The sequence below is a fragment of the Folsomia candida genome, unplaced genomic scaffold (assembly GCF_002217175.1).
Source record: "Folsomia candida strain VU population unplaced genomic scaffold, ASM221717v1 Fcan01_Sc004, whole genome shotgun sequence".
NCBI classification, from domain to species: domain Eukaryota; kingdom Metazoa; phylum Arthropoda; class Collembola; order Entomobryomorpha; family Isotomidae; genus Folsomia; species Folsomia candida.
In genome coordinates, this window is record NW_019091196.1 from 2661622 (window position 1) to 2684717 (window position 23096).

The 23096-nt window shown below is 35.0% G+C and overlaps 3 protein-coding genes across 3 annotated transcripts; 2 read left to right on the forward strand and 1 right to left on the reverse strand.

The window, feature by feature from the left end:
• The first annotated feature begins 4461 nt into the window (after positions 1-4461).
• LOC110849236 (DBH-like monooxygenase protein 1 homolog) lies at positions 4462-15279 on the forward strand. The gene is made up of 10 exons (XM_022096619.2): positions 4462-4701; positions 5107-5256; positions 5319-5446; positions 5829-5940; positions 6028-6231; positions 12897-13039; positions 13533-13705; positions 13792-13935; positions 14477-14657; positions 15036-15279. The coding sequence occupies exons 1-10, from the start codon at positions 4462-4464 to the stop codon at positions 15277-15279; spliced, it is 1719 nt and encodes a 572-aa protein (XP_021952311.2).
• LOC118435486 lies at positions 6821-11908 on the forward strand. Its single transcript, XM_035851636.1, has 11 exons — positions 6821-7025; positions 7142-7272; positions 9751-9843; positions 9918-10025; positions 10085-10245; positions 10338-10428; positions 10503-10680; positions 10749-10920; positions 10998-11154; positions 11255-11385; positions 11457-11908. Coding segments are annotated over exons 1-9 (1002 nt in total). The 5' UTR covers positions 6821-6958; the 3' UTR covers positions 10999-11154; positions 11255-11385; positions 11457-11908.
• A 263-nt stretch (positions 15280-15542) lies between the features above and the next one.
• On the reverse strand, positions 15543-17897 carry LOC118435453 (alpha-(1,6)-fucosyltransferase-like). The gene is made up of 4 exons (XM_035851527.1): positions 17652-17897; positions 17036-17218; positions 16254-16395; positions 15543-15971 (listed from the first exon to the last, which is right to left on the reverse strand). The coding sequence occupies exons 1-4, from the start codon at positions 17762-17764 to the stop codon at positions 15789-15791; spliced, it is 621 nt and encodes a 206-aa protein (XP_035707420.1). The 5' UTR covers positions 17765-17897; the 3' UTR covers positions 15543-15788.
• Between the last annotated feature and the right edge of the window lie 5199 nt (positions 17898-23096).

The following is a 23096-nucleotide window of genomic DNA, read 5'->3' on the forward strand; positions in this document are numbered from 1 at the left end:
ACTCGAATAATGTGCTCCTTTTGCCCAAATCGTTGTTCCAAAACTTCGATTACTTCAGGTAAACTTTTTGGTGACACTAAGAGTCACTCGACACTTTTAAGGGCTTCTCCCTTTAAACACTTTCGCAGTCTTTCTAAATTTTCTGCATCGTTAAATTCACATGCATCCGTCGTTCTGTTGTAGGATGCGATGAAGGCTGGCCAATCCTCCGCTCTTCCTCCGAAGTAGGGAAGATTACGACCAATCGTTTGTCGAATAATCATCTTGTCAGTAGAACTGGAGGTGGTTGACTTTTCACTCAATTTCTCCAGCGTCTTCGCAATCATCTCCAGAACGTTGTCGCTCGTTTCGGTTGTCTTTACTTGTTCTGGTAGATGGTCTGGTTCCGTTAACTTGAACCTTTCGAAACGTTTGGCGGCAGCATCAAGTTCCTTGTCGACATCTTCATCGGAACCGAGATATTGTTCATCATCGTCGTCGATGGCGGCAATGGTGGCTTGATGTTGTTTCTTGAACACTTTGACATTGTTTTCAATTCGTTGCACTGTTCTCTTGGTTTTAACTTTCAAGAGATTATGTTGAGACGTGATGTGGGATAATTCATCATTTAATAGAGCAATTTCCCTTTTCAGATTTACGATTGTTCGGCTCGTGGAGTGGGTGACTGGAGTCCAACCTTGCAGTCTTGGTGGCGATTTCCCCTTGAAGACTGATTAACTTCACTTCGGACAATTCCAATTCCTGCTCCAATTCGGATACTTCGTTTTCAGCAGCAATCATCTTCTGCTCAAGTTCCGCTTCTGCTTCAGCACGGCGCCTCGTTGACGACGACGACGTGTACGGCGTAGGTGAGGGAGGCTTCTCCTTCTGACGGAATGGGGCGTAGGAGAGCATCTTTCCCAAAAACGATTGATTGGCGGTGGGATCAGGTGGGCTGGTCGACGGTCGAACTGTTTCTTCTTCGTCGGTGTGACCGTCGTCTTCCAAATCCTCCTGTCGTCCGTCACGATGACCTTTAGATGACCCCGGGCAGGGATCGTAGCGTTTAGGTGGCCCACGTTCACGATTTCCTTTTCTTGGTGGGTCCTGTCCGCTCATGATGATGGATACCAAAAATAAATCCAACAAACAAACGAAAATTCAAATGACAATTCAAAATTAATTCCCCTTGGAACGTAACGACCTCAAAGTGCCTCAATAAGCTGAGGCAAACTGTAAATACGGTTTTGTCCTCCTGGACGGGTCGATAATCGTTCGTCCTCCAAGGTCCGGCCGTTTCCTCCTTAGAACTGATCCGGGTCGATAACGAGACCAAAAATGTGCGGTCGTGCTTCTCGCGATAACTCAGGTGGTAGTGCTAATAGTTGTAAATTATTGCACTGGGTTGACCAAACATTTATCATAACAAAATTACGGTATTTATTCAACTGACACTATTAAACCGGAGAGGAATGATGTGTACAGTACAAGAGATTCTATACGAATATACGTGCTTACTCGCACACGGACAAAAGCTTACTTACTAAAAAACTGCGGGCTCGAACTGCCCAAAGACAAAGAAAGAATGTTCTAAAAATAGAATCGAACATTCGAGAACAAATTCATAAAATCCGCTAAACATTCTCACATTACACTGCATACTAAAAACTTGCATGAAAATCGACATAAAATAATTTCACATACATACATACTTAATATTTTCATGAAAATTAAAACTATAAAAAATGATTATTAATGACTCGACGGAACAACCGGTCTCGTGGTTATTATTAAATATTGATTTATGTAACGCTTCCTGCTGCAACTTTCCTTGTGAATGCAGTTGCATCACTAATCCTAAGATTTCGTATACTGCACAGTTGTTACTGCACTTTTAACTTATTCTTTCCTGTTATATTAGTCTCGTCAATTTTATGATGGCTGGCATATGTATGAGTAAAATTTGGATAAAAAATAAAAAATACAAAAGGCGTTAGGACATGGTTTTGACGAATTCGCGGGTGAATATCTCTGGCGGGGAGTTGAATTTTGAACTGATTTTTGGTCCGTTGTAAGATAATACTCTCAAAAAGATATATTTAAAATTTTAGACCGATAGCTTCATAAATGCCCCCTCCAGTGCCCCCAGAGTTGGAAGGAGCCAAAAAAACACTTTCCAAACTGAATTACTCATATAGCATGATAACCTAAGAGGTCAGAGGTGAATGATTGTTAATATTACAACCCTAGATAATCATTGCATGTAATAATAAAAGAATCTACATGAATTACATAATGTTGGGCCTCCATCGTCGCTGATACTTTTTCATGAAAATTGATAAATTGGACCGTGCACAGGAAAATTGACCTGCTGACCTTGAACGCGGACCCACTCGGTCAAATGAAGATTGAGGGCAAAGCTCTAAGTGTCCCAAATAATATTAAATTAAACAGTGAAGATTTTGTGTAAACAGTTTTGGAGAACGACCCTAGCTAATCAGCTGTCGCGGAATCCTAAAAAACTCGTGAACTTATTTGGAAAATTAATGGTCAAATTTTTTAGAAAATAAATTTTACTAATCTTTTTGTGTCCCCTACTGCAGAACTATTTTATCTACAAGGTACAAGTGACAAAATAATAAAATTATTGCGTTTTGGTTAATTAAATTATTTCTGAAGTTCGACATCGAAAACGACGGGAACTTTTCCAAAAATTTTATAAGGTCTGATGAAAACTCAGTCCGTGGGGTATAACCACTTATCAAAATTTTGTCAAAAGTACTTCAAGTGCAATATACTATATGTACCTTGGATAAAAACCACGTTAGGGATTTTTAGCATCAAAGTCGTAAAATGTGGGGGCCTTAAAAGTGGAAGAGTTGCGTTAAAGAGCGCATTCCATTAAGACAAGTATGAAATTAGACTGCAAAACGGACTTAAAAGATACGCATAAGGCAAACGTGGTTTTATATAGTGAAAAGCATGCTAAGTCCCTTAAAAATAGTCGCAAAGACGATTTTTGCATCAGGACCTAAGAAAAAATATTTAGTTCAACGCCATTTTATAAGAACACTGGTTTGGAAAACTAAAAAAGGACACCTCTCCAAATTTGACCTTGCCTCATTTCGCAGAGTACACAAAATCGGAAGCCAGATATGCTTACCTATAGTTTGAGACATGGGCTTTCACATAAAACAAGTTAGAAATCTCTACGACTAAAAACCATCCCGCAATTAAAGTATGAATTCGTCAAAACCATGTCCTAACGCCTTTTGTAACAGATTTTTTTTTATAAAATTTTTTGATATTTGACGTCTGGCGCGAGAAACTACTTTCTTCTGCTATAGTTCACACGGCGGATGGCTAGATGGCGCATATTGCTTGCGTTTCATTGCAAAAAATTTTGGCAAACCTGCAAAAAAATGATATACTGTCAATGAATGATTTTTGAATTGTTTGTATAATTTTATTCTTTGGGTCCATCCATTTGTTTCGTTTAAAATTTATCCATTTTAGCACTTACCCACACTCAAAATAATCTGGTGTCAATCCAGCGCGGTGAAGTCACATATAGACACCGCGCGGTGTTAATTGCCGTGGGGAGGGTGAGAGAGAGACCTTTGACTTTCTCCGTAGTTGAGATGGAGAACTGCCGCATTAACACCGCGTGGTGTCTATATGTGACAGCACCGCACTGGATCGACACCAGTTTATTTTGAGTGCACTCAACGTACACATTAAGGGATAGGGAACTTTAACATGGGAAAGATAGTAGGATCTGAACCACCCATCCATTAAAATAATGACGTAATATATGTACGCTTCCTTGAATACATAAGAGGCATATATTTCTGCATTTTTCAGATTTTGTAAGTTTTTGGATAATTTTATTCTTTAATACAAAATAGGCGATTATTTCTGCATTTTTCTGAATTCGTGAATTTACCGCACCCTGAAATATTTGACATGACGAATCACTCTGATATTCTCATCGAAGGACAAATGCGAAAAATTCGTCGAAATATTTACCTCTCTTACTCGTATAATATTTGCATAATATTAATGGAGGTGTGTATCATAGGTATTATTTATTTATGACAGCGATCAAGTATTTATTCTCTGGAAACGTGTTATCATGCCAATTCATGTCAAAGACCATGACACGACTTGATAACACATTGCTTCGAAATGGTTTCGAAAGGTGGACAAATTCATGCCAATTTTTCATGGGAATCGAATTCCACTTAATTCATTGACGTAATTGGGAAGTCAATTAAGTAAATATTTTTTTAAAATTGGAAACATGACATGATCCAGATAAGTTGCAAATTTCGACGAAATTAGGCTTTAAATAAGGTCGTCAATAATATGCCCAAATAAGGTATGGCTCAAAAATAGTCATATGCAGATTTGGTCCGCATATAAATAGGAGCGGGTCTCGTGCCACTAATTAGTCTCACTTTACACCTTCAATTTGTCAGGATGAACTTGCTAATAAAGATTTTTTGTTTGGCGGCAATTTTAAATTTGTCGGAAACATTTCAAATTTACGCGGATGTAGAAAAGTACAATGTTAAGTGGGAAATTGATGGGGACTTGATTACGTTTTCTATTGAGGCTGAGACCACTGGTTTTGTTGGGCTGGGTTTTTCACGGGGTGGGGGGATGAGTGGGGCGGACATTGTTGTGGGTGGGGTTCGGAATGGCGTGCCGTATTTGGAGGTTGGTGGGATTTTTGAGTATTTGTTTAATGGAATGATGTATTTTTATAAATTTGTTGTGGCCACTTTGATTTTTTAAGCCAAGATTCATAAATTTTGTATCAAAACTTCGCTAATTTTGTATCAAAAATTCGTAAATTTTGTAACAAGTATTCGTTGATTTTGTTCATTTTATTGGTTAATTTTGCAGATTGATAGAAATTTCGTTTGAAAATGTGTGTACAAAGTGATTTTTTTTAATAATTAAGAAATTATCAAAAATTGCGAAATAAATATTTTTCAAGGACATTGTAAAATTGTCAAGTAAAGATTCAAGAAGAATATATAAAAAATTGGGAATTTTTGGTCACAATTTCGAAAATTAAATTATATTTCCAGATAAACATTTTATTTATTTTGTAAACAGGACAGGCACGCGATTTCTCGATCTACCCCAATTTTAGACGAGGAACAAAATGTGGAGCTAATTGAAGCCTTTGAAAATGATACGCACACGTTTATCAAATTTTCTCGCAAACTGGAAACCTGCGATGAGGAGGGGGACGTTGCAATAACGGTAATTAGTTAAGTTTAAATGCTTTAAGAATTTACTTTTTTTATAAAAATGTATTTGATTAGGAGGACACAATTTCGTTAATTTGGAGTTTTGGCGCAACTGACGATTTAGTTTATCATGGAGCCAACAGAGGGAGTCGATCCGTTAATTTGTTAGATCCTCAAGGACCGGAAAATCCTGATTTGTCAAAGTATGTAAAGTTTACGATACTTTTTTGCATTAATTTTTGTCATAACTATTTTGCAAAAATATTGATTCGAATTATTTTACAATAATTTTGGGTTTCAAAAATTTCCGATGTGAATATCTTTTGAAAAATGTGGCCGCAATAATTTCCAAAAATGTTGCTTCACAAAATTTTTCTAAGATTTTGGTTTCGAAACATTTTTTGGTGTGCAAATTTTTTATTGCAAAATTGTATGAAAATATTTTGGTGTACAGATTTTCCAAAAATTTAACTTGCAAAGATTTTGGTGCTCAAATTTTCCAAAAATTTAATTCACAATAATTTTGGTTTTACTATTTTTTTTAAATTTCGGTTATAATTATTTTTTTAATTTTAAATTTTACAGGTATAAAGTCTGGGAATTACGAACAGTCAAAGCTATGCCCGCTGCTGACACCACGTACTGGTGCACTATTCATAAATCACCCAACGTTCCCAGAAAACAGCACATTGTTGGGGTAACTTGAAAAATGCGAGAAATGTTAACAACAAAATATTGTCGAAATTTATATAAATTAGCAACATTATTTATTTTTTTAATTCAGTTTAGCGCCATTTTAGAATCGCCATCCGCTTACGTGCACACCCACCACATGGAAGCTTACCTCTGTCACGTGCCTCCCGGGATGGAATCGGTGTTCGAAACGTATTTAAATCATACCGGGGAAGACTGCTATTATCCCGATGATCCTGATTTCCCGGGTCATTTTTGTGAATCTATAGCTTACGGATGGGCCATCGGTGGAGAGGTTTGTTTCTTTTTTTAAATAATAATTTTTTAAAAAACTGGCTCGAAGAAAAAAAAATTCGATTGGTTAAGAAAATTTCAAAATTTTATTGTTTGACGTGCCCAAATTTGACACATTTATGGAAAAAGCTAATTTAAGACTGCATTTTGAATTTGTCGGTTCTGGCTTTCGTTTGATGTTAAGGACGAATAACTCCATCATAGATTTTTAGTCTCATGCTGCCCCTATTCAATATCTACAAATTTCTATATCATCAATTTCATGCACGCTAAATAAAGTTGTGTACAACCGGTTGAGTAAAGTGGAATTGGTTAATTTTTCTACAACATTGGTACAAATTATTCCAACCTAAGACTAAAAACTAATCAACGGAGTTGTATAAATTGATCTTTACCCAACGTTGTAAATTTTGTAGTCATTACTTGTGAAAAATCGGTTTTCTACATGTATGACTAATTTTTACTCAATTATTGGTTAGTTTTTTTTACAAATAATTGCAACAAATAAACCAACGTAAAAGTTGAAAAACTCGCTACAATAAAGAATAAATTTTATACATAAGTTGAAGAAATTTTACTCAACACTTGTATCAAAATTAACAAACCAGTTGTGTGGTCTTGGATGACGCTTCCCGCGAGCACAAAAATTCTTCAGTTCTTCTTGCCACCTCGCCGCTCTAGTTAGGTGGAGATTTTTGTTCCTGCAAATTAGTTAAAAATTTCTAGAAATGACGAAATTTTTGGAATCAATTCTCCAGACAGTTGGACTGGAAGTATTATTGGAAACTTTTAAAGGTAGGATTATATATTTGGTGAAAAATATAGGTGTTGTACTATTTATGTCATCCGAACTATTAAAAAATCGTGCAATGCTTGGTCATTATTATAATTATTTATTTTTCCAATTTTAGATAATGATTTTGACGACGAACTTCTTCGTCAAATTCCCGACTGCCCTGCTGGTTCACTTGAGGAACATCTGTTTGCCACGCTGGTCCCGTCAATAGGAAACAGACTAAAAATAATTGGTGCAATTAGGAAGGTTAGTGTAGTTAAGGAAGAAAATGTGTATATATGTAGCTTGTGTCATCGTTCCTTAAATTCTTTCAAATCTTTTTGGAATCATACCAGGAATTTTCACGAGATAACAGGGCCTTCAGCCAGAATAGATTGTCCCTTGTGTTTAATGACCTTCACAAATATTAACAATCTTAGAAAACACGTGCAAGCCAAAATATGCCCAAAATTACTTTCACAATTTAGTTTTCCAAAAATAACAAATAACCTTAATGATGAGAATATTTTGTCTCAAGAAAGTTTTTTTAGTCATGATTATTCTGCCAAAATAATTAATGAAGTGACAAATGATTATAAATTGTCATTTATGAGGTCACTTCAAATGTCTGGATCAATTCCCCTAGTAAAATCTGGGGAAATTCTTTGTGCTGCAAATTCTTTGGTTAATAGCATTGTTGATATTGCTAAGACTTTCCTACAACCAAATCTTTCGATGAAATTAAAGACGATGAAATTATTATCAAATTAAACTCTTTAAAGGAACCATTTCCGAAACAAACTTCATCTCAATATCAAATTGAAAAATATTTAGAGAAAACAAAAATATTTATAGAAGCACAGGAACTACGACTTGGTTCGCATTTCAAATTCGACAATTCAGTAGGAGCGATGCGTGAGAAATTTGACAATATGTACTACTTCCGGATATCTGAAATTCTTCCCGTAGCCCTTAAAAAATATAGAGAGGTCACTGATGCCGGAGGACGTCTGAATCAGGATAAAAATATTATACGGGATTATCAGTCAGGGGAATTTGTCAGTAGTTTTACAGGAAATCCTCTTTTTATCCAAATTTACTATGACGATATTGAAATCTGCAATCCATTGGGTGCAAAAGCTAAAATCCACAAATTAGGAATGTTTTACTTCATAATTTCGAATTTTGCTCCTCATTTAAAGTCACAGCTTTCCGCAATATTCCCACTATTAATTGTTAAATCCAAATATATAAAATCATATGGGATGAATTCCATTCTTGCACCAATTGTAAATGAGCTTAATAAATTAAACAAAAGTATGCCTAAATCCGAGGAATTTGAAAACTCACCCTTTAGCAATGTCCAATTACTTCAAGTTTGTGGTGATAATCTAGCGCTTCATGCAATCCTTGGATTTTCTGAAAGTTTCAACGCCAATTTCCGTTGCCGTTTTTGCAAAGCAACCAAATCACAGAGCTACGTTGATGTGGAGGAGCGAAAAGAGTTGATTCGAAATAGATTGGGATACTCTGAAGATGTTGAGGTTCAAAACGTTAGTCTCACTGGCATAAAAGAACTATCCATAATTAATCAGATTGCTGGATTTCACGTTACTTCTAACTTTGCCCCCGATATTATGCACGACATATTTGAAGGAATTTGTATAATTGAATTAAAGCTGGTCCTCGAACATATTTTACAGAATAATTATTTTTCGCTAGTTGAAATTAATCATAGATTGTCATGTTGCTTGAAGAGAAATGGTCATCATTTAACAAAATTTCCCGAAATAGGCTCAAATATTATTGACGGCGACAAAAAGTCTTGTTTTTCTGCGTCAGAAATGAGTAATTTCTTTCTCGTCTTTCCTGCAGTTTTTGGTGACCGAATTCCATCCGACGATAAATATTGGAACTTAATACTTAAATTTCGGAGAATAATACGCATCGTGATGGCTCCAGTCATAACACGATCAAAATTATTACTTCTTCAGTTCTTAATAGCAGAGCATCATCAGATGTATATTGATTTAACGGGGAATAATTTAACTCCAAAATTTCATCACTTATTGCATTATCCAAACGCAATTAATCAGTTAGGCCCACTCAGAAATTACTGGTGTATGAGATTCGAAGCCAAGCACAGATTTGCTAAAACGGTTGGTAAAAACTCGTGCAACTTCAAGAATATTTGCAAAAGTGTCGCAAGGCGAATGTCCCTAAATATGGCGTTTTCACTTGGTTCCATTAACATTGAGCCAAAAGTTCAACTTAGTATTGGACCCGGCAATACATTTGACATTAGGGACATCAAAGATGATGTAGATTTTTCCACCATATCGTCAGCTCAGTGTAATAAAATATTTTGCCTTGATTTTGTTCAAATAAATAGTACAAAGATTTCTCCACTAAACTATTTTCTTATTGGAAGTTCTGAGTCGGGGCTGCAATTTTGTCAGGTGATTTTATGTTTTGTTCATGATGAGAGTGTAAAATTAGCTGTTGCTCGTATTCAATATGTTGAAAAATTTCAATATTCATACATTTTCAAAGTAGGAAAAAAGACAAGGCTGAAATACTTGACCCCTTACAACTTGACCTTCAAAATCCATTGGTAGTGGTAAGGTCGTTCGATGAGTGTGATTCGGTGGATAATATTTGTTGTCCTATTGAGTTAATTTAGTTATAAGCTTATAATAATAATTCCCTTCTTTATCGTGATGCTCTCAATAATTAATTATATAGCGAACCAATTCGAAATCTGTGACGTCCAGCGTGCAACAGATTTCCGACGGTGACCAGTCAAGCCAGGAGGATAATATTGTTCAGTACTTAGTGGTTCGTAAATTTGTTAACATAACTTTATTTGTTTGGTTAAGTGCTAACTGTTTAAAAATATTAATGACTTCTAGGTAACTCCGCCCACCGCTACGCCACCTCGCCAAGAGGAAAACATATTTGTGGATGAATTACAAAATATTCCGGTTTCTCCAGATTGCAACGTCGCGGATCCCTTATTTGTAAGTTTAGTTGTAAGATATAATCTATCCTTTTTAATGAAATTATTTCTGTCAAGCAGGACGTTAAGCGGATTATTCTTACATCTGACGCTGATAAAGGAACAACCAAAGGAAGGAAACTTTTAGATGATTGCGTTGAAACAAATGTGATCAACTTTGCCCTTAAAAATCTGATAAAACGACGGACCGTGAATCATCTTGTTAAGCAATACTCATATTAGTAATTAATACTTAATTATCATTCACAAAACTATGCGTTACCTTATATGTTTTACAAAGTAATAAGTTGTACTAATTTTTGATTAATTTTAGCCCGCCTAAGTACGTGAAAGAAAATTTGGCCCAATGCATTGCAGTTCAATTGTTTCCTTCGCTCCCAGACTCTCAAAAATTGGATATAATTGTAAGAAAAATGTCAACACTTTAAAATATTTAAAATATTTTCCACTGAATTCAGATTTTTTGCTTCAATTCCAGAATTTATTCTACAGTGAGTCGAAGTTATCAAACTCCAAGAGAGAAGGCTCAGATGGAATTATTTACAGAAGAATTCCAGCATCCGGTTTGATTGAGGACAGATTGAAATATATTCGTCGAAAGAATGAAGTGAAGTGTCGAGTCCAACCGCCTAATGTGGAATCGTGCCAAGTTTTGGGTAGGCATATTATGCATGACAATTATTTAAAATTCCGGGAAAAATTACTAATTTTGTGAATTTATCAGATCCAACTGTAGACGAAGAGGAGAAAAAGTCTTGGCTTCTCAACTCTACCGTCCCCATATCTCAGGTCACTAAATACATGTCTGAGACCTACTGCTTGAGAACATCCCAATTCAGGAACACGAATAATTTAGCGGAAATGTTGGACCAAGGCTTCTCGACACTCCAGGAATGGTAACGTCACAACTTTCTAAGCGGACTAAATTTAAATTTGATAAAAACTATCGAACACCTTATAACTTTATGCAAAGATTGAGCTGGACTTCAAGACTTTATTTCCTGGCAAATGTGATAAGATGCTTCTGAAGTGGGCAGCAGTTTCAGTACAAATCTGCAGTTACGCCGAGAAAATCAAAACCAACTTGGACGAAATCGGCATAAAAAAACCTTTGTCGAATTGGTCTAAAGGTTAGAAATTAATAATTAAGAAATATAAAGTTAATCATCTAATTTTAGTTGTGAATTTGAGATTTGTAAATGTTTTTAATATTGACTTATTTACACGAAGATGACAAGACGGTTGGGGCGCTTGTGTTACTGCCATATTTGACTGCTAGCTCAGCCTATTCAAAGAAATCCAAAAAGAGGAAGAAAATAACATCGGGAGAGTCAGCTGAATTTTTCATACAAGTTGTACCGGTTAGCTAATTTATTTTATTGATTTGTTAGGTAATAATAATTGGTAATTCAACGGTGTTATGTTTATTTAGGTAACACATGACATTGAAAATTTTAGGACAATTGAGTCAAGACGAAAACAACCCTTTGTTCTGTGTGTCGGAGAATTGGGATCCCTTATAATACATGACTCCTACGTTATGGTGGAGAGGAAACTTGTGAAAGCGTCGTCGCTAATTAATGCTGTGGATATCTGTTTCAAAATGTTTCATGTGCTTCAACTTCAATTCCCTGATGAATGTTACCCAGTCTGGTGCTTCTTCGATCACTCGATTTATCAAACTAAAGAAATTCGTTCACCCCCCTCGGCAGTTCTTTCACTTGGATCTCAAATAACTATAGATTAAGTTTATTAATATGCAACTACCTGACTTATAAATTAAGTACTAATCATGTTCTAGTTGTTAAACTTGGTACAAAATAATTATGTAATAATTTTAAAATATGACTTATATGAATAAAAACAATACTTTTTATTAAAGGTAAACAACATCATCTCTGAAATAATTATTAAATTCCAACCATTTATTGTGCACAATTTATCAAATTGTTGGAAAAAAATTACTCAATAATTGATCAGAATTTACCAAATAATTCAGCAAAATTCACTTAATAAAAGTGAAATTTTACTCAACTAATGTATAAAATCTTGTCAACCCATATTTTCGTATCGCGATTTAGTTGGGTTAATTTTACTCAACTTTTGATCAATTGGATTACTCAACCCCTGAGTGAAATTTTTACACAACAGTTGTGTCATCTCATTTCGGCCTCAACAGTTGGGTAAAATGTGATCAAACTTGGGTAAATTTTAATCAAATTTATTTAGCGTGTGATTTTTTATATAAATGCGACCTTTAAAAGTTTAATGTAAATCAATTTTTACTTTTTTCAATACTTTGAAATTTTTTTGGTACTATAAAATTATCGATTCGAGAAAAATCAGTGAAATCATTTTTTGAGGAAATTTATTGCGAAACAGTGGCCATTGAATATTTCAAAACATTTTTTAATCTGTTGGGGTTTGTAGTCACTAACTTAATTTTTGCGTACCTTAACATTTAATTGAGGTAACGCAGATTTTTCAATTTGGATGTTCCGTAGAAATTTGAATCAAGGTTCGTAATTTTGTGAAATTAACGGATTTTGCTACGTAGAACTGCGTGAGTATTTATTTGGCAATTTTTTATAGTTTCTAAATTTATAAAGTAAATTTGTTCAAAAATTTCCAAACTTGAGAACAAAATTTTTACTAATCTGTATATATGTACTAAGATCACAGATGTCGTTTTGCAGTTTGCAAAATTATTATTATAAAGTTTACAAAATTGTTAAAGACTGTGTGAATTGTCTTTGAAAAACCTTGGCCAATTTACTAATCAAGAGTTTATCCATGTGTTTCATAGATTTTAGTTTTATAATTATTTTTTCATAAATGTTTTTCATAAATTTTGAAAAAATGAAATTTCTAGGTTGTCCTATTTCCCGATCATGTCGGATTTCCTCTCGTTTCTGGAGAATATTTTAAGTTGGAAGTGCATTACAATAATCCCAACCATTTAAACGACGTAGCCTTTGATACGGGATTAAAACTATATTACACAGAAGATCTCAGGTATTTGATAACTAACTTTGCGAAGTTGACAATTTTTTTGTGTAAAGTTTTGTGTAATGTTTTTAAAGAAAATTTACAATTTATGAAACGAAGACTTAAAAATTGTAACCTTATCCAAAATTTCGTACATAATTACCAAAAGTTGCAAAATTGTGAGCAAATTAAGCATTTTTTGAAAACTTTTTCACAAAATATATCAAACTTTATTCGAAACATTTACAATTTAAGAAAAAACAAAGGTTTTAATTTAAAAAGCTGACTCTACTTTAAAGCCTATTTTTAAACTCTTAAAATTTGTAGGGTTTATGAAGCCGTGTGTAAAAAATTGGTCAACTTTTTATTCAAACTTTCTCATAAAATGTGTAAACGTTTACAATATTTAAGAAAAACAATAAGTAAAAATGAGTAGGTTTTTAAACGCAAACCTTCTCGAAATTTCGAAACTCATAAAATTTAAAAAGTTACAACCGTTTTTCTAACCTAATTACGACAGAGTCCTCGACGCTGGGAGGATCGCGATCGGATCGGAAATCAATTTTACGCAAATGATTCCCCCGAATTCGGAGAAATTTGTGACCGTCGCGCACTGCGATGTTTCCTGTACGGCTGAATTACCCGAAAATGGGGTCGCTCTATTCAATTTCTTAATTCATGCACACCTCTCGGGTAACAAAAATTAAAAAAATACACGTAAAATCCGTATTTTCAGTAATTATGTATTTCAAAATTAACTGCTCAATTAATTAAATTAGGGAAGAAACTGAAAGTTCGACAGTTCCGGAATGGAGAAGAATTACCCTGGTTAATTAATGATGAACATTACGATTTCAATTTTCAAGCTACGCGCCCATTTCGGAAGGAAATGCGTCTCATGCCCGGCGACCACTTAGCGTTGGGTAAGAACTTACAAAACTTGGAATGTTCGTGAAGATTATAAAATGGTGTTACATTTTTATTTGCAAAAATAAGTGCAATTTTGCAATAAGTTTGCAAAGTCTAAAATCAAAGTAATGTCTTTGTCGAGGTTACAAACTTGCATTTTAGGGTTACCAAAAGTGTTAGAATTTTACTATTCCTTAGTAACTTTGTAATGTCCGTAAATTCTGTAAACTTTCAAACTTTTGCAAAAGTTTAGAAATATTTCTGCAGAAAATTAGTTCCAAATTTTCGTAAACTTACTCAAGTCAAGGGCGTCTTTTTATTTTGTAACTTTTGTCCTTCGTAACTTCGTAAAATAGATAAATTTTGCAAAATAATTATGCAAATTTTTTATAAAATAAAAAGACGGTCTTGATCTCAGCAAGTTTACAAAAATTTGTAAGCTAATTTTCCTTCGAAACATTTGTAAAAGTTTATCTAGATTTACAAAGTTACCAACAACTGCGTGAATTTACTCTATTTTGCTACCTACACACATTTTTTTTAATTTTCCCGCAGAATGTGAATACGATAGCAGGTGGAAGAACGGGTCCGCCATTGTGGGTGGAAGGTCGACAAATGAAGAAATGTGCATGACCTTTATCTCATATTACCCCCGAATTGACGGTCTTCTAACGTGCAATAGTGAAGTGAACAAGGACAAATTATTAAATTTCTTTCAAATTCAGGAAATCTCATTGTATGAATATTTCTTAAAAATATGCACCAAATTCACTCGTAACTTTGTAGACATTTAAAAACGAAAGTCTCAAATTATGAAGAAAAAACCACCTTTTGGATAAATTTTAGAAATTTTAGAAATTAATATCACAAAACAATTATCAACCAACGTTTGGTCTTACAGGATTTCGTTTAAAAAATAATTTTACAAAATTGTGGTAGAAAATAATTTGCAAATTTTTGCTTAGAAAGAAGTTTTACGCATTTTTTTAAGAAAATAACTTTGCCATTTATTGCGTAAAATACTTTGTCAGAATTTACAAAGTTAACAAAGCTGCGAGCGAATTCGTCATAATTTCCATAATATCAAAAAAATTGAAAAATATGTTTTTTACAGAAATCATCCCAGCGATACGGACCCCATTGTCGAATTACCGCTTGAAATGCAAGGTCGGACCTTTTCTCAGGTTGTCGAATCCGTAAATTGGACACCAGAAGTGCGGGAATTTTACCAAAAGGTGACCAGATTTGACCGACATGACGCTTACTGTAGACCGAGCGGGGTTCAGGTTAAAGTTGGATATCCCCCACATGGGGAGGACTACGTTCCAGGGGATGTTTGCGAGAGAAGGCGGCGGTAATTTTGAAATTATTACGTACACTCGGAAAATATGTTGTACGTAAGCAGTTTCGTGGTTTAGGATTAATTTTTTATGAATATTAATGTGAATATTACTTTTGAGTCGAACACAAATAAATTGACAAATACACATAAAAGCACCTGCATTAAGGTTCTCGTGTATAAAATGTGTTTTAAATTTGAATTTTTATCTCTGAACTTTCCCTTCTTTCATATATTTTTTAATAGTGATTTTGAAACGTGTTCATCTACCTGGTTTTTTGACAAAAATATGAAGATTTTTTTGCATCTAAAATTCGATAGTTTTTAGGATTGCAAAGTTTTTTTTCTTCCATGAGAAAATATGGGCCTATGTGACATATGTAGGGTCTAGAAAATCGGGATTTTTCCGTTACATAATTTATGCACGTCGCTTTATAAATATTCTAAGTTTTTTTTTAATTTCTACTATAATTGGTTATTTTTTCGTAATTAGCCTTTAAGTTAATTGATTCTTGATAAACATGTGTGTTAAATAAGGTTGCAAGACGAAGCTGTTCCATTATCATCAATTTTCCAGACCGTCATATATTTCCCACGAATCGAATGTCCGCCATATAAGGGGTAGTGATACCCTCCGTCCAACGATTTAAGGTGGGGTGCATCCAGATTGAATTTTAGGTAGGTTTGCATCTCGTAAATTAGTCGACAAAGCTGTGTGGACATAAAGATAGCTTTATTTTGAGAATATTTCCATACCTCAACTTGGCATTAAATTAATAACCCCTCCAAATGGTTCGATTTTGCCCAGTAACTGAATTTTAATTACCATTATGTTAATTAGCAACTTTGCCCTCACATAATTTGTGTTCGTCCCCCAAAAATCAAAACTTTTAAGGGACAAAAGCAATCTTTTTTTTAAACTGATTTTTGAAAATTTAGCCATAACAATTATACAGTTAAAAATTATTCCATTTTTTTAAACGGGTTACTTACATTTGAGGACAATCCGCATACGACGTATTCACACTCTGATAGCAGAAGAATATCCCGCGCAATTTCGAAAAGCCCCAACTTCCGGTTTTTAAGTGACTCGGAGAAGGAGGAGTGAAACCCCATCACGGTCCAGTTCAGATATCTGGAGATGCGAAAGTTTTCAGTGTTCGCTATGCAACCAGGGTCCAAAACATCCGTCCAAACCCGGTTTTAAAACCAGTTTTGGACAGTGAATTTTGGACGCCCAAAATGTCCAGAACGTCCAAAAGTGACCAAAATAGAAAATGAGACAAAATATTATTAGTTCCCCAGGTTATCGATAAACCCCTGACGTTGTGATGTAATGCCCCTATTAATTTTGGGCATTTTGGTATAGTTTTTAAAATAAAAAACAATTACAAAAACTGTTTCAAAATTTCTTGGTATTAGAAACTAATAAAATTCCCAAAAATTAATAAAAGATTACATACATACATGTGCATATGAAGATTTGAAAAAAGTCGTCAATTTTTTGGACATTTTGTCCAAACTAATTTTGAACACTTACATAAGATTTTGGACGTCCTCAACGAAAGTTTTGTAAATTCAAGATTCTTCTCAAGAGTACTGCTCCAGTTGTTATAAGAGTTCATTAGCCGAATTATTCAATATCGTATGATTTATACGCAAAAATAAAATAACTGGTCTTAAATAATATAATAATTCGGCTGATTCGGCTAATGTAATCGTGGATCGATTGGAACTCTTATAAGAAATGGAACAGTAGCATGAACTTCACTTACAAGGACCTCGCCTCATCTATCACGGACGTATTATCGGATGAAATGTATACTCTACGTGGAACCGAAATATTATATTTCGCCTCAATTTTCAGGAAATATTCCTCCGCTTGTGCCATATATTGGGCGACCTCGTGCACAGATCTTGGTGATTCTCTGACCTTGTCGGTTCGTCTTATTTGTAATCTATATAAATATGCAAATTCTTTCGCATACAATGGAGGTCTTTAAGCGTATGCTCTCCGATTTTGAGCATATTAGTGTCAATCGATGACAAATTTAATTAGGATGAAATTTACAAAAGACACGATACTTTTGATTTCCATCCGAAGAGGAGAAAACGCGCAGTAAATTTGGAAAGGGTAAAGCGTGTCGACCTTTGCGCGCGTTTTCTTCTCTTCGGATGCAAATATCTCGGCCCATTGGGAGATCGTGTCTTTCGCAAATTTCATACCAATTAAACTTGTAATCGTTTGACACTAATTGCTCAGAATCAGAGACCATTCGCTGAAAGAACTCCTTTGTTAGTCGTTGTAAAGCGTGGTCACTTAATCATAAGTTGGACTTTTGATATTTTATGTATTTGTGGTAAGATTTGACCACTTTCTTTTGGACTTACCCAACGATTGGTCCAGATTCGGGATCGAATCCAATTTCCCTCTGCCACTCCTCAATTTGATTCGCAAAGGTCTGATTCAATTTCAAAGTATGCTTTGCAAACTGACCAATCATCCATAAAAATGGGTTTGGAAGCTGATTTGAGGTATTTTGAAAAAAATCGTAGAGCGATGCCTCCACAGGGATTCCGAAAGAAAGTGGGAAAGGAATTTCTGTCCCAAACTTGTCGAATAGAACGTTGTGGCATTTTGACACTGCAACAAAAATTAAGCCGGATATCAGGTAAAGTTTGTAACAATTATCCCTCACGTGCTCTCAAACTCATATGAAAATTAACGTGAATTTAATTTTTGACCACCCCCTGGCGCTGTGGGGGGTGGTCCGATTGACTCTATTATTGAACTCGACCGAGAAATAAAAATTGGAAGCACAATGGTGAAAACCGCTTTTGATTATGTTGAGGCAATCTAAAGATATCCTGCTTACGGACGGACGGACAGACGGACAAAGTGATCGCAATAAGTAGCTGCCGCTACTTAATAATTTTTTAACCCTAAACTTTTGAGCTTCAGGTCAATCGCATAATTTTAACGAGTCAGGTCATATAGTGTCGAAAACAGGTCATGACGATTAAAATATAATAGAAATATGCACCGTGCTTACCCGTCTTGTTCTTATCAATTTTCCACCTCCAAGTGTACGTATTTTCTCCAGGGGTACAATTTGACCCCAAAGGGAGAAAAACCTCGCTCCATCTGTTAGAATATGACCAGCTGTCACTGTCCACCGTGTGGATTAAGGGCATCTTGGTCACGTAAGAAATTAGGAGACACAGAATCCGCTGATGAAGTTGACAGCCCAATCCACAAGCTAGATAAGTAAGAGACAATTAAGAAATTTGTATATGGCTTAAGGTTCCCTTGTAAGCAGGTTTTGAATCTGAATTTTTTGTGTCTCAACTTGCCCATCTTCCATGTATGCAAATGGAGATTTTGAAACCTATTCATCGCCTAGCGTTTTTTATAGAATTAAGATTTTATTGCATGTCGAAATCGATGATTTTTATGTTTGAAAAGTTCGGAGGGTAGAATTTTGATTTTTTTCTTCCGTCAAAAAATAGATACAAAATAGATAGAAAATATTAAGTAAACATTAAATAGTTTAACGTGCAAGAAAAATATCAAAATTGTAACCTAACTTCGTAAGTAGATTTTTAGAATTAAAAAAATCTTAATTTTGATAAGCCTCCAAATTCAAAAACCGCGTACAAGAAATCCTTAAACCGATGACCAAATTGTGCTGTCGAACCATCTTGATGTCCACACGTAAAATTGGGCTGATCACACCCTTTCCGCTGAATAGCTTCGATTTGGTCGGTTAAACGTGTTGACAGCATGTTTCTTAGTTCAACCTCGTCCTCTGAGTCGTGTATAAAGCTCGTATCGAGGCGAGATTCATCTCTAACTTGTGATCTTTGTAGGAACGCGGTCAGTCTGTGATTAAATGTAGTTTGAACTTCAAATTATTCAATTACGTAATCATTTAGTGCTCCGGATGAGTCGGATTCAATCCGATTGAATCCGGCATTTTGACATTCGAATCTCAAAGTCGAGATAACTGAATCCCAAAAACAGGATGTCGGATAAAAACAAACAAGGGATTCGAATCCGGGATTCGAGTAATACTCGAATTTATGCTTAAGACTCTAAGATGAAGCTGGAGTTGGATTCACTCGAATCCGGAGTCTAATCCCGGATTCAAACTCGGCGTCGACATGGGCGAATCCTAAGAAACACGGAGTCGATTCGGACTCGAATCCGTGCGGAGCACTATATTCATATGCATGCATACCTCAACATTTCTTCGGTCGTGTTGCATTTCTCGCTCCAATTCCCAATCGGGGTGTGGGGCGTGGTGCCTTCCATCCAGAAACTTTGGCAAGTCAGAGTATCTTCGTATTGACGACCGTAGTGTGAAAAAACGTAACATATTGTCACAACAAGGCCGCACAGGAAGAAAATGCTAAATTTTCGTTCCACTTTAAATGTCATTGTCATGAAATGTTTCTATACGATAGTAGTGATTTAATTAATTAGTATTCAATTAATTGATTATTAGTATTTACTATAGCGGTATACAATGAATGTTTTTTTCGTGTTTTATCAATTTTGATGTATAGTAAATATCTTAAAATTAGCGCTATTTTGTATACTCCAAGAGTTTTGTAATGACCCACCAGCAGTTTTCGAGATATAAGACAAAATGTTCAAATTTTTTTCGATAAGTTTGAAAATCCTAATTTTTCACCAAAAAATCGTCCAAATTTGGTAAAATATTAATAGTAACCATAACCACATAAAAAATTGCATGGTTACGGCGAAGCCTAAGTATGCGAACAGACCCCCCCTCCCAAAGTTCCACTCAAGTTTGTGGCAAAACGGCTAATCGTATCAAAATGGTGTAAAAGGCAATCGTGCAGACCTTGCTGAGTAGATGATGCCCGTCAGGTCTAGAGACATGACAATCTTATTTCAACGCATTTAAAATCGATTTTAAACTTTCAAATGACTGGCAAATTCAATTTTGCCATGCAATGATAGTGCGGGACCTTAATTTTCATATGCAGAAATCTATAACGCGTCATTTAAAACAAACCCGAGCGAAATCGGATAAGAAATGAAGGACTTTTCTTGGTGGCATCTGCAACCAGTTACGTTACTTATAACAGTCATTCATTACTTATCACGCATACCTAAATACGAGGATAGCTTTGTTCAAATTCAAGATGTTAAATAAGCCCACCGATCCTGGTAGTAACTGGGAAAAATTTGTAAATCCTTCAAAAATTTGGTGCCAAATAACAGAAAATATCTACCAAAGGTTTAACCATTCGCACCACAGAGCTTGGTAATATTATGTCGGTCAAATCGGAGAAGCGGGTTGTGACTCACCGAGCCAGAGACTCTGTCCCTGACTCGGACTAAATGGAGCCTGCACTGTAGGTTTTGTATAATAAACTTCCAAGATTTGAATTATTGAAACAGATAGACTTATAAGTTTATTTTGTTAATCATTACTTCTAAAATTTCTAAAAGTTGATATAATCAGCTGAAATTTAGAATGCAGTCGAAAAATGTCATATTAGTTTTACCATTTATCAGTGATACAATTTCATGAGCTAAGCATAGCTGAAACCCTTTTTCACATAAAATTGAGGATGGGGGAAAATTTTCATGGGTGAGAACTTGTACGGGTGAGAACTTGTATGGGCGAGAACTTGTATGAGTGAGAATTTACATACGGTGAAAACTTACGGGCGAAAACTTGTGGGCGAGAACTTGCATAGTACCAAATACGAGGTTTCCATTAGTAACCAGCATACGAGAAATTATTGTGCTAATGTATGTAAATATGTGCATCTGCATGTACAATCTTAGAAATCCAGTATTAAAATAATTCCAAGCAGTATTCCTAAATGAATCTACCCAAGTGGTATTGATACGTAATACTGCGTAGTAAGTATCGGTATCAAATTATTACGGATCGGTATAATTTTAATACCAGATTTCTAACCGTGTATATCTTATATTAATGCATATTCTTAACTATACGAGTCCACACCCGCAGCAGAAACTAATTTGGTACAATATTGGAAATCCAGCATTAAAATAATACCAAACGGTATTCACACACTACTCAATAAAACTGGTATTGATAAATGATAAGTAATAAATTGTAGTAATAGCTTGGTAGCAAAATTTTACGGACCGGTATAATTTTATAATTTTAATGCCAAGCGGTAGTAACTTTAGTACCGAAAAATCAATACTGGCGTCACTACACCAGATTTTTAAAGTGTATGCATTCACACTTAGGGGAATTAATCTGGCATGCAACGCATCCGAACCCACACTTTGGGATTAATTTGGTATGCATCTACACTCTAGGGGGATAGTTAATTTTGGACTCTTGGTTATTTGTAGGCTTAAAAACAAAAAATAAATCAATTCTTTAAAAAAAGCTTAGGTGAGGCTTGCTTAAAAGGGGAAAACAAGCTGTTATCATCGTGTACTAAAATAATGTGGTGCATCAGTGTTTATCCCAGAATTATAATTTTCGGTAACTATCCCAACAAATATTATGCATTAGGGACCATTTGCCTCACCGGGGGCCGTGTTGTAATACAAACAATTGAAATAAATTTTTAATTTCATTAATGTGGTAATTGGGGTTGAGTAATCTAATTAGTTGCTTATTTAATATATTCCTGTGCGTTCCTAATTTTGAGTAATTTGCTCTGATCATTGAGTAAGACTCATCGAATTTCGTTATCTATATATAATCGATTAATGGTCAAACTTATGACACTGAATTTCAAGAATTTTGTCCATCATCAATAATGTGAAATATATCCATGCTGATTATCAAAGATAATATTATAATCAAATAGTGACGGAGTTTAATTAGTGTTAATTTTTCATATCAATACATGATATCAATATATATGTCAAGAAGGTATATTTGTATCAACCAATTGATCACGGCCCCCGGTGAGGCAAATGGTCGCTCATGCATAATATTTGTTGGGATATTTACCGAAAATTATAATTCTGGGATAAACACTGATGCACCACATTATTTTAGTACACGATGATAACAGCTTGTTTTCCCCTTTTAAGCAAGCCTCACCTAAGCTTTTTTTAAAGAATTGATTTATTACCATGAAATTTTAATCGCGAGGGAGAAAAACACTAATTCTAGCAATAAATTTCATCATAATTTCGTTTAAACTGAGCATTATGAAATATGTTGAAACACGTGTTTAATTATTACGTACCTTCAGCTATTTTATGCGAAGACTTTGCCCGTGTGTCAGCACACTCTTAGGCAACTGGTATTAAATTATTACGAATCATTACTGGACGGAGTACCTATATGACTCTACCGGCATCAGTAATATCAATCGATATGGCGTAGCAATGAGGTGGTCCTGAAATCTGTACCATTCAGAATCAAACTATAACCAATCCGGTAAGGAATTATTACCAATTCAATACCAGCACGGAGTACATATGTCATCCTATCATGTCAGCGAAATCGCTTGAGAACTGGCATAGCTGTGAGCTAAACCTTGCGGGCAATGTCGTTATTAAGGAACCTTGTATGGTCCATTATTTCAATCTGTAAGTTAAATTACGTCCAATTCATGTTACTAGGATAGAACAGACCTACGTTGTCGACTAAATGACCATGCCTGGGAGGTTGTATTTCCTACAGATCCAAAGAAAATGGCATTTATTGGGCAAAATATTGCAAAATTTGGAAATTTTAATTTTTTTAGCAACTCTCATGAGCTGTAGGGTTGCGATCGCTCACGATATAGACGCCTATTTTGGTGTCCATGATTGCCGGGAACTCAGATCTGATGGATAAATTAAGATAGAGG